The following is a 12,345-nucleotide window of genomic DNA, read 5'->3' as shown; positions in this document are numbered from 1 at the left end:
CCGACAGCCATGTAGACAGGTCAGTGCATGCGGCTCATGTTTTATGACAAGCGTAAAAACACATGCAGAGACATGGTGCCTGAAAAAACATGTTCTGTGTGTTAGTATGTTCTAGGACTGACCCTGAGCTAGCTCTTAGATGAGCAGCCTGGGTCTGTGTATCTGTCATTGAGCTTCAAGAAAATTCACTGTGAAAATGTTGATGTTTCTTTCCATCTGGCTAAGCAAATAAGCTCTGACCATGACCCATTCAATGTGAGGTTTTACCAAGAAATGAAATTATTTGTTAAATATCTATTATGAAAAACATATTTCATTATGAACTTGAATTTATTATGAACTTACTGAGTCGCTTAACAAAAACATTGGTTAATGCTTAAAGATAAATCCTTACTTATCATTTTTAAGGTAAAATCACATCTCTTACTTCTCACCCAGTGTCAGCTGGGAAAGTTTTTACCTGAGATCTGATGTGCACTTAAGAGAATCAGTGGATGAATGGGACAGCATCACAACTTCTAGAGAAACAGGGCTGTTTCAATTGAAATCACACGGCTCTTTCAGAGTCTGATCGTCAACAAATGCTTGATAAATATATCATGACATGAACAGAAGAGACGACTGCTGACCTCTGAAGAATGTGACCTATATCAGTCCGTATTCAGACAGAGTGTGTACAAACCCTGTACAAATGGAAAAAAATTCAATTACATTGCGCTCCAGGCATGACTGAGAGTGCATAGTCTGTGAGGTCACAGGGACCCAAGGTAACTTCTATAGAATGTCTCGCACAGGCTAATGTTCATATTCACCATTGTTATTCAGTGGTGTACATGGCAGGGCTATAAGGAAACAGACACGCCTCTCACAAAAAACCCAACTACCCAACATTCTTCATACCATCTATTTTGGGATTATGTGGAACTATAATATGCAGAAATATTTTGATGCAACTGTAATTACTTAATCAGAACTCTCGAAAACAACAAGAATAATCCCCTGCGAATAAGAGTATTTAAAATCACCCATCAGATTTTCATGCACGTCTTTTTATTGAAGCCTAAGCCTGGACAAGCTATTCCTCACGTGTCATGTTATACACATCACTGAGAACACACTGGCTTAATTACTGACCAATAGTCAAGGGTCTAGCACTGTTCACTCCAGCCGGGTTACACAAACCCATCACTGAAGCACTGAACAACCAGGCTTAGCTACACCTATCTGATTTCGTTCCTGCTACCCCACAGAATGCTAACAAAGGTCATCAGTATTTGCAAGTTTTAGGATTTGTGTGAAATGAAGGTAAATATCCAGACTTGTACCTATAGGGTAAAATATAATTTATTATGTCAAGCATATTTAGCGTATTGGGCAACAAGACTGAATATATCAACACTGTGAACCCTGGTGGCAGCTGTGTTGCATCAGCTTAGTGAAGCTACACTCATACAAGAAATGAAAACTTAAGAGTTAAAAAAAAATCAGTTTATATATAAACTGAATTTCTGAATAAAATAAAGATTATAAATAGAAATATCATTATTTTTTAATGTTATGCAGAATTAGTTGGGGGTTTTTTTTTACAACTTTTGTCATATCATATTACTACTTGCTTATAATTTATTGACTCTTTGAGTTTAACTTTTCAGGCTGCTATTGAAAAAAGTACATAAAATTGTTAATGTATTTAAAAAAAAACACACACACACACACACACACAACAGCAGCAACATTTGTAAGTTAGACAAATCAAAGAAAATTGTTTACACAGTAAATACCCAAGTGAATAGTGACGAGCAATTCCAGACAACACCCAATACTTTCTTCCTTTCTTTCTTGAATCCTCTCTACAATGATTCCCAGGTGAGAAGACAAGTGAAAGGTGATAAGGGATTAAACTGGTAAAGTGGAAAAGCAGAGTCTGAGTCACAAACCGAAGGCTCTATCTTGGGCTGCTTCGATTAATACCTAGCAAAAAATCAATAGAAATGGGTATCGATGGCTTGCAGCGCACCAGGTACACCCAGCTGCAGCCCACTTCAGCTGGGTACCTGATGAGTACGTGTGTTCCAAATCTTATGTAGCCTGAATTACTTGCATTTGTGATGATCTCACGACCTAAAGATATTTAGCAACACAAATAAACACGTAATCATCTTCTAAACAGGCTGACACACAAGGTGGTTCATGCGGAGGAATATACTGACTAAAATCACCCCCCCCCCCCCCCCCAAAAAAAACAAAAACAAAACAACAACAACAAACATTTTAGTCACCCCTTTGACATAAGCGTGTATCACTGCGCCCCTCTCAGTTTCCCTAACCTTGTTCCATCTGTTTTCTGCTGATGTACAGTCTGTTTACTCGCCAGTGGTAAAAGAGAACAAATAAAGCTTTTGTTTGCAAGAAATTTGACTTACGTCTGAACTGCCCGAGCTTGGACTGTGTGGTTGAATACTCATATGAGGTTAATGCTTTAACCCTCTCAGGCTCAAATTAAACTTTTTGTTGCTAATGCACAACCAAGTCCTGCAGTGGTACTTCTGAGTAAAAAAAACTCATAAAATATGTATGTGGGGTAATCAGGTTGTTAGTTTTTAACTGTTGCAAATCGGCAACGCCTGCCTTGAGAGGGTTAAAGGCAGTAATGTTATTGCAGTCCCATGCCTCATTATAATGCACACACTGTGAATAAATGTGTGAATAATTTGATTGCCTTTTCTAGATTTGTATAAACAATGTGAAGAAAAAAGTAAACGAAATGTGTGAAATTAGGAATATTTGATGGCGAGACTTTGAAACAGTTAAGCATTATATCTGAAAACAAACTCGTGTTTTCTTTTGATGAGCGGTAGAAAGGGCTGACGCACAAAAACAGTACCAATTCCAGGTCTTGCTCCAGCTCTGAGAGCTGTAGGGTGACGCATGACGCACTGGAGGCGCGGCAAGCCTTCTCCATAAATTCTCAGCCTGCTCTCCTCTGGCTTCAGACAGAGAGCGAGGTTAGAGCCCTCACATCACTGACAGGATTTTTGAACGATCGCTTTGACAGAGCACCATTTGCCAACGGGTGCATCTGCTGCAATCATGATTAAGAAAATGTCACCGCCCGAAAACGAGTTCGACATCCCGGCCAAGAATTGCCATCGGATGGTGATTCTGGGCTCCACAAAAGTTGGGAAGACAGCCATAATTTCTCGGTTTCTCAACGAGAGGTTTGATGACCAGTACACGCCTACTATCGAGGACTTTCACAGGAAATTCTACAGTATCAAGGGAGACGTTTACCAGCTGGACATTCTGGACACATCTGGGAACCATCCCTTCCCAGCAACGAGGAGGCTTTCAATCCTTACTGGTGAGTTGAGTTTTGCAGACACATGAAGCTTTGACCATGCATTTAATTAATTACAGTCAAATATTGTTATTATAATTTTATTTGATATTCAAATATACCTTCTCTTGTATTTCCAGGTGATGTGTTCATCTTGGTTTTCAGTCTCGATAACCGAGACTCCTTCCAAGAGGTGCAGCGCCTGAAGCGCCAGATATACGAGACCAAGTCCTGCCTGCGAAACAAAACCAAGGAGAACGTGGACGTCCCGCTGGTCATCTGCGGCAACAAGTGTGACAGGGACTTTTACCGTGAGGTGCAAGACGACGAGATTGAGCAGCTGGTTGGCGGGGACGAACATTGCGCATACTTTGAAATCTCAGCAAAGAAAAACACCAACGTAGACCAAATGTTTCAGACTCTCTTCACCATGGCCAAGCTGCCAAACGAAATGAGCCCCGACCGACACTGCAAAGTTTCCCTCCAGTACTGCGAGGTTCTCCACAGGAAGTCGTTCAAAAACAAGAAGTGCAAGGACGGGAACGCATATGGAATAGTGGCGCCGTTTGCACGGAGACCAAGCGTGCACAGTGACTTGATGTACATAAAGGAGAAAGCTGTAGGCGGCAGCCAAGCCAAAGAGAAAGGCTGCATCATATGCTGACAGTTCATTTGCCAGTTTGTGAAAGACTTTTCTGTGAGGGTTAGGAGCCGTGGTGGATAGCCAGTTTACTGACAAGGAATATGTAAGCCCATAAACTGACACAGTGGTGCAGCCTGGGCTGAGACTTGTGAACTAGCTCAGCTCATAAATCTCTGTGTAGTGCAGTAGATGCTCTGAAAATGCTGTAAATCTGTCTCTATTTTAACTTTCTAAGAGCAGCATTTGAGGAAAGAAGAAACATGTTTACACTTCACTGTACTTTTTCAACCATGGTGAAACTTGATTGTTCCATTATGATCAAATTTAATGCTAAATGTGTATTTATTGTCTACCCAGACTTTTGCATAAGAAAATAAAACTTGTTACTTTTATAGTCTGCCTTCCCCTTCTTTTTCATTTCAAGCAAATCTCCAAGAAGTTGCATTAAAAACAAAGCTTCACACTCTTCACAGATCTCCGTTTCCCTTAACTAGAAAAATGTTGTCCATCTGTTAAAATGCACTTGTTGCGTCATCCTGACACGTCATTCACATGCAGATTAAAACTGCAAGAAGCCCTTATTAAGAAGCTCGCCGTGGTTCATAGTCTGTTTTATGTATTCCGAATAACCTTAAAGGACGAAGCTTATACAAAATACAATTTATTACAACGTATCAATATCATGGGACTCAAAAAAGCGAAAAATCCCAATTTAATACAAATATCATATAAACAAATTTGCGCTGTGGTAACACAAAACAAAGACAAGTTCAAAACATGTTGCAGTCCGACACAATTAAAGAAAAGACGGTTATTATTTCAATGTCCATCCGGTGTTCCTGAATCACGCCACCTCCATTTACTTCCTCCATACTGCGTGCATACCAAGTCTTTTAGTCTCACGATGCTTTTGGCACGTCAAACATGCACAGACTTTTATATTTCTGCAGCAGCTGGTTCTTGGTGCGAACCTGTTCCCGCAACGTGGCCAGCTGCTGCTGCTGCTCCAGCGGACTGCTGTCTATCCCCGGCATGTTGGAGATCTGCTCTCGAGCCTCCTGGATCTTTGCCTTTAGTTTACCAAGTTCTTGGAGGACATCCTGGTTGTCTTTGTCCATGCTTTAAGCAAATGGGGGAAAAGAAGAGTGCGTCATCCGTCTGCTTTGTTATTGCAGACACTTAACGTAACATTTGTAGCTATCGGCATTAGCTTCAGCTAACACAGCAAACAACATAGCAACTCCACCAAGCGACTGAGACAAGCAAGTGTTGTCCCGTGCATACAGCACACAATGTGACAACACACGAACCAATAAATACTCTTACCATTTAATAATATCATGAACTAAAGGCAGCAGAGAGCAGTCATCGCTCTCTTTGTCGAGCTTCGCCTGAGCTGTCGCCATCTCTCTTCAGCTTCCCGGCGCAGATTGTTTACGTCAGCCACAAAGCTGATGACATCACTACATTCGAATTGTAAAAAACTAATAGAAATATTTATTTCTATTCATTCGACCTTTTCGAGATATAGTGCTATACTTTGTAATTGCGTGGATACGCACTGTGTGCTGTACGTATTTTCTTCAGTTACCTGGAGCAGGGGTGTAAAACATAAGCCCCGCGGGGCAGAACCGGCTGGCAAAGACTGCAGTCCGGCCCACTGGATGCTATGTGTGAAAGAGTGCACAATTTTTTTGACTTTTAAATGAATTTTTAAAACTTTTGCATGCCCCCCTCCCATCCCCACCAGAATAAATAAATAGTGAGTGGTAATTCATAATTAGATAATTACAGGCCAGTCTGGGCAACTTTCTCTGTAATTTTACACATTTTTTTTCTTATAATTTAAGCCCAAACAATTCTGCTGATACATTTCTTTCATTTACTACAGCAGCATTTCTTTATCATGTGGAAAAACCGTTGAAGTCGCTCTCCTTTTTCTAATATTAAGATACCGCTGTGATTAAATGTGCAGTTAAAATTTAATTCACTGGCAGAAAGGCTCAACCCACTTAAGATAAAAGTGAGCTGTATGTGGGCCACAATGTCAAATAAGTTTTACATTCTTGACCTGCAGTAAAGTTCATAAACAAACAGACACACATACATTATTTACAGAATGTATTTTTGTGTTTTTGCTATACAAGTCCAGGTTGAGTGTAAAAACTCATGAAAATAAAGTAAAAAATAAATAAGTCTAACAAAACAAAACAAAAAACAAGAAAAAGAGCAATGAATGAATGAATGGACATGCAGACTATACAGGTAAAGTGAATCACACTGAAAGGCAAAATAGAGGAGATTAGTTTTTCATTCATTGCTAAAATGTTTGAAATAAATAAAAAAATAAAAAGGCACAATTAAAATTATGTAATTCCTTTTGCTGCCTTGGGTTCTCTTTTGAGCACCCAATGAACTATGAAAATGCAAAAGGGAATTATGACCTTAAGCAATATAGGCTGAAAAAAGCTGAGGGAGAAATGATGTCAACATCATTTACTTTAAAGTGTCATCATTGAATTCATTACACAGCATCAAGGAAACAAAGTTGCTGTCTTCTCATCTTGAGTCTAAGGTGTTAAAGTGGTGGTTAGCCTAAAGCTAACTGTATTTTAAGAGAAACCAATGAAACCTATTTTTTTCCTACTGTTTATGCTAATAACTTTCCCCAGGTGTTTTTTATTTTGAATGAAACCCACGGCAGCACACATTGGCCCTTAAATAAGCCCAGATAATCCATTAATACACCAAGCAAACAAAGCTGACCTGCAATGAGTGGGAAAATTTGCTTCACATCCCAATACCTAGCAACCTGAAACATCTATTTCGGCAGTAAATGCAATCTACTATCCCTACAAGTGTAACACATGTCATGCATGTTGAGTGAAGCATGGCAACCCATATAAACTTTAACATGCACAAATATAATCTAATGGACTACAATGTATCCAACTATATTTATATATTATATTCAACTTATAGAGATTAATGCAGAATAGTGGCATACGATAAACCTAGAAAACAGGATGGAATCAATACCTTTTTAAAATGAATTCTCAGGAACAAATCACAGTATTGTCATAACTGTGCAAATATAAAACTAATCTGTCTTGTCTTCCCTTACATTGACCCATATTGCTGGGAGATCAGTCACCAGCAGGTCTCTATGTTGGCCTCATTAAATGTGAAGTTAAATCTCAGTAAAGATGATCTTAAATATTCATTGGCTGTGTCACAGAGGTGGTCTCATTGCTGCAGTGACTAATGAGAATGCTTCCTTATAGTGTTTGCTACGTGTGGGTAATGAGTGTGCCAGGTATGGGAAGAGGAAGGGAGCAGCTGCTGAAATTAAGCTTTGATGAAAACAAATAGCCATGAAAAAATATAGGTCAGCAGGAAACATTTTCTCTCATACCTCAGTGTGTGGCATCATTGAAGATCCTACCAGAAGCTCAGTCCTCACACTAATTTCCAGTATGACAGAGTGTTACATACTGCTCAAACTTACATGAGTTAGTACAGGTGACCTAGATTGAGTTTGTTGGGCATTATGTTCCCTAAGTGTTTTACCATTTGGGTCAGGGAAAGCTCTGACACCTTATATTAATACATTTTAAAAAGTGGGTCATTTTGTGACCCAGCATTATTAGAAAGGTATGAAAATATCCCAATGGCTAACACGCACAGTAGAGAGAATAAATATCCCATTATTATATGAACACAAGAATTTAGTTCATTGACTTTTATTTGACTGAACATTTTTTATTTGTGGTGTGGTCTGGTTTTTAGGCTTCGTGAACATTAGTGACATCTTTAGTCCTGTTCTTGATACTCAAGTGACTATTCATTCGGCGAAAGCAGTGACAGTGATAACATGAAGTTAAAAGTATATGAAAAGCATTTAGAAATGTAACATTTTAATTATGACTTATATTTTGTTTTATTGTAAGTGGCCTGCTTTCATTACGGTTCTTTAAATTAGTTGTTCCATATATACAGTGACTGCAGAGCATGATAATTAACACATCTACTTACACTTGCTGTGTTAACGAAGCATGTTCTAGCATAAAACTGCAAAATCAAATACCTGTTGTCAACACCTTGTGATGCAACTGAAAGTAGAAAAATGTTGATAGATTTAAGGAAAATCCATGTTAATTATTTTTTTAATGGCTTCTGTAATCCATCTACTCTAGTCCGTTTTCTTCTATTTATCCAGTTTAAGACTGGAGCCTATCCAAGCTGCCAAAAGGTAAACTGTGGAGTACTCCCTGAATAGGTCACACTCTACTGCAGGGCAAACAGAACGATAACCAATGTGGCAAATTTAAAATCACCATTAATGTAACCCCTTGGACTGTGGGATCAGGCCAGAAAACCCATGCTGATGCAGGGAAAATGTGCAAACTGCACACAGAAAGGCTCCAGCCAGCCAGTGGATTCAAATCCAGGACTTACTTGCTGCCAACAGCACATACTAGTCAACAGTGCTGGGGCGTGCTGCTTATGCTTATATAATATTTAGTGAAAATGTCAGTGGCTCTACTTTCAAGTAAAGTGACTGAATGCCTGCAGAGGTAGTGAGGTTTTATTAAACATCACAGGTAGTCGTGAAGGAATAGTGATTTGTAGATGCAGTCACATGTGTTCTGTAAGCTCTAAACATCACTTTCAGCTCATAGATCTATTCACACTTGCATGATCCTTCATAGTTCTCAAAGATCACAGTTCTCACATCTAGTTCATCTCAACAGCAATAGGTAGAAGAAGGGAGAAGTCAATTTTCAGATGTGAGGTAGGCTGAGGTTGATATTTACAACTGTCCTCTGTGAATTTCACAGAGGACAATTGTAAATATCAACCTCAGCCTTCCTTTAATAAACATTACTGGGAAGGATATACACTATTTACAGTGTATATCCTTCCCAGTAATGTTTATTAAAATGGAGTATGCATTTACATATTTATGGTTAGCTATTCAACAGAAAAAACTCTTCTAAGTAGTTCTTCTGTTTTGTTTTCTGTTTGGTTGTTTGCTTTTTTTTTTTTTACACAAAGCTCCTATTTTATTTCTTACTTAAAATTTCTTGAGAAGTAATCATTTCATCATACTTCATAACAAAATGTGATTTATTTATTTTCTAGCTTTCAATATAGATTTCTATGTAAGAACTCCAGCAGTAAAACTTTGCCCTGGAACATATCTCGTGTGGAGCCCAGACTAAACTTGTAACTTATAGCTAACAAGGGAATTATAGATATCTTTTAAGCCTGGGTGACTTTAGGACACTTCCAGTTGAACCCATATATAGGAGTCCCAGAGTGGCTTGCCTTTCCCCACTCAGCCTCTGTAATGACGTGAATGGGCAGCTGACAGTTTCCAACAGATGTGTCACCTCCCAGCATCTCTGACAGGATGCAGATGTCCTGTCTGCTAATCTGTGGTCTAATCTTAGCATGCATCTCTATATGAAAGACACAGTCACTGAAGCTGTGCATCATTAAAACAAATCGTTTCCCAATAAAATGAACCTTTCTTGTTATTTAGATTTAGGGCAAAGTGAAAGTTTTATTTGACAAGAGATTTGTTCCCATCATGTGAATCCTGGTTTCATAAAAGTTTCTAGGAAAGATGCTTTCACAAAGTGTCTTTATGTGCACCAAAGAGCTAGCCGGTCAGCTGCTGGTCATAATCCAATCCAAATTTGCATTTAATTTAATAAACACTACTTCACTGCCATGGATACTTGAGGATATGTGCATGAGATAGATCAGGGGTCAGGATTCAGTTGTACTAGTCAGCCTCTGTGGCATGTAACATGAAATGCACATTTGCACTCTGTCTGTTCTTAGTTGTTGGTCTATCCAAAACAGGAGAACATAATAAGCTGGTGCAGCTATTAATTGATTCCTGCACTTCATTTGACATTTTACTGTTCAACATCCTGATTATAACCAGAGTACGTTCATGCTCATCGTCTCTTATTTCCAAGAAATCTGAAGCTCGGTTCCACGAAGCTTTGGGTTTTTTTTAACAGGCCTCTTTGATTTCCATAATTGAATTACAGATGGAGTCATTGCTGCTGAGCACTCAGGCAAGGTTTGAACAAACAGTATATTTTCTGCCTGTTAAATGAAATAAATTGGGCACTGCAGGAAAAAGGTTTTGACTGTTTTCAAGATAAGAAGGGAATTTGTGCATGTCTGCATTTGAAAGAAAAAAAAATAAAAAGTCCAAATGACAGATAGGTAACTGGTAAGAAACTGGTAAGATTGATGAATGTCGTAAATATGAATAGTACAATGTGCCCGAGGCCTGTCTCAATATTGGACAGTAACATATTTTTCTCCGTTTGGTTGAGGATAAACAGCATCATCTGAACTGTTATGTCTTCAAGACAGCAGGTTACTGAAACTTAAAACAGGCATGCTGTGTCAGGTTCACTGCTGCATACTGAAAAGCTACTATTCGTGATTGAAAAGGACAGTCTCAGGCCCAATGGTGCTCACCTTAATATTATGTATTTCTTTTAACTAATAAATGATTAATAACATGCATTCAGAAAACATTAACGTTTCGGAAAATGTCTTCAGGGAAGTAGGTGCAATTTCAAGAAGAGTTCATATTTAATTTGTTTCTACATGCAGAGAGTCCACCATCATGACATGCCCACAACGTAAAGCTCACAAAAGCATCATAAACCTTTCAGTGTAGATTTTTTGGAACCATACAGTACCATTTTATTCATGAAAAACAATTCCACTCCTGTGGAATGACCACTACTGGAATAGCAGTGCATTTTACTGTATAACTGGAATTAAAAATATTCCTCAGGAAATCCCAAATAGTGTAATACAGCCTTTGTTTGGTGTCAAGCAAAACATCTGGTGGGTAATAATGCTGATACAACACCTTTTCCTTTTCTGTGTGCTTATGATCAGACTTCAAAGTCTGTTTTAATTTAATGATACTGGGGAAAAAAGAGATGTTATAAGCAACAGGGGATGCAGAGCAATGACAAGCTTGAGGCTTGCACAGACTTCTCCAAAATGGGCTGTATTAAAAAGAAGAGATATTAAATGTGGGAATGAATTCATAGTTAGAAATCAGTATATAAAATCCAGAATTGTGGGCTTTGTTGCGCAAAATTAGCTAACACTGCCCCCAAGTGAAAAATGTAAGAAAGTAGCACTTTATGAATCAAAACAAACAAACAAAAACATTTTCTGTTCTTTTTCAACCCTCTCATAAATATTAAAAAATAAATCATAAAAATAAATCATGCAAATCATACACAGGCTTTCGGAACACAGCCTTGGGTTCATAATGTATAAAGGTAGTAATTAGTGTGATAGAGTAGGGCTGTACTGAGACCAGCTGCTTGATCTTGGTTGCCGTCATCTCAGGTGCAGATACACTCATTTACAACTTTCTCCACCACCTTTCCTAAACACAGCACGAGTATGAGAACATTATAAGTCACTATCCACTAAGCCACCTCCTTAATGCTGTGACTATTAGGTATTACCAACGCTTTTGAAGGTCCTCTGTTGCCTTTGGTGATCGTGGGTGACCAGGATGCTGTCAACAAGACCACTGGATCCTGTTGGTTGGCTTCCATACAAAGCTTATAAAAAATCTTAGGTCTTCCATATGGAGTTTGTCAAGGCTTTAAATGCTGACATACAGTGTACCATATAGTTATATTTAAAGATTAGCATTGCATTTTTGAGCCCTCAGCCAGGGGTAATTATTCCCTAACTGTCTTACTTTCATGTCAGTCATTTCGGCATAAACATTTTCAAATTTCCTTGCATCCTTTATGCCCATGCACAATTTATCCACTAGGTGGTAGGCTTCAATTGTTTAATTTAAAGGGGTTACACGTTTAATAGGACTGCACCTTCAAATATGTGCTGGAGATTTTTGCACATGTTCAAATAAACAAAAATCCACTTTACACTATTGCTATTATATCACACACTCAACTGCACTGCAATCATAAACTGAAACTTTTACATGAATAAAGAGTGACTATGTAAGAAAGAGGCATCGCCTCAATAGAACATCCTCTAACCGAGGCGGACATGATACAGGACAGCAACAAATAGGTTTTTCTTTTTTAATATTGCTTATTTCAGAAGCAACAAACCCTTCCACTCATGGATGTAGCGTGAACCATTCAGAATAACGTTCTTGTAAAATTTGGTTCAGTTATATACTCCACGTTATCCGGGACAGGAGGCGTTTGTCTCAAGCCTGTGTCATCGACGAAGTCAATGGTTACGGGACACTCTAGGTTGTAAAACAAGCACACCATTCGAGTTCCAACACGAACGTAGTGACGTAATTTTTTGTGGCAAA

General features: G+C 38.6%; 2 protein-coding genes across 2 annotated transcripts; one reads left to right on the top strand and one right to left on the bottom strand.

Moving 5' to 3' along the window:
- Positions 1–3,006: 3,006 nt before the first annotated feature.
- Positions 3,007–4,827, top strand: LOC308411537 (dexamethasone-induced Ras-related protein 1-like). Its single transcript, XM_080905472.1, has 2 exons — positions 3,007–3,361; positions 3,478–4,827. Exons 1-2 carry the CDS (start codon positions 3,091–3,093, stop codon positions 3,999–4,001), a joined length of 795 nt encoding a protein of 264 aa, XP_080761598.1. The 5' UTR covers positions 3,007–3,090; the 3' UTR covers positions 4,002–4,827.
- Positions 4,626–5,444, bottom strand: med9 (mediator complex subunit 9). The gene is made up of 2 exons (XM_080905473.1): positions 5,307–5,444; positions 4,626–5,099 (listed from the first exon to the last, which is right to left on the bottom strand). The coding sequence occupies exons 1-2, from the start codon at positions 5,384–5,386 to the stop codon at positions 4,880–4,882; spliced, it is 300 nt and encodes a 99-aa protein (XP_080761599.1). The 5' UTR covers positions 5,387–5,444; the 3' UTR covers positions 4,626–4,879.
- Between the last annotated feature and the right edge of the window lie 6,901 nt (positions 5,445–12,345).

This window comes from Rhamphochromis sp. 'chilingali' (genome assembly GCF_963969265.1).
Source record: "Rhamphochromis sp. 'chilingali' genome assembly, chromosome: 15".
In the NCBI taxonomy this organism is placed as follows: Eukaryota; Metazoa; Chordata; class Actinopteri; order Cichliformes; family Cichlidae; genus Rhamphochromis; species Rhamphochromis sp. 'chilingali'.
Note: the sequence above shows the minus strand (reverse complement) of the source record. Positions and strands in the feature narration are given on the sequence as shown.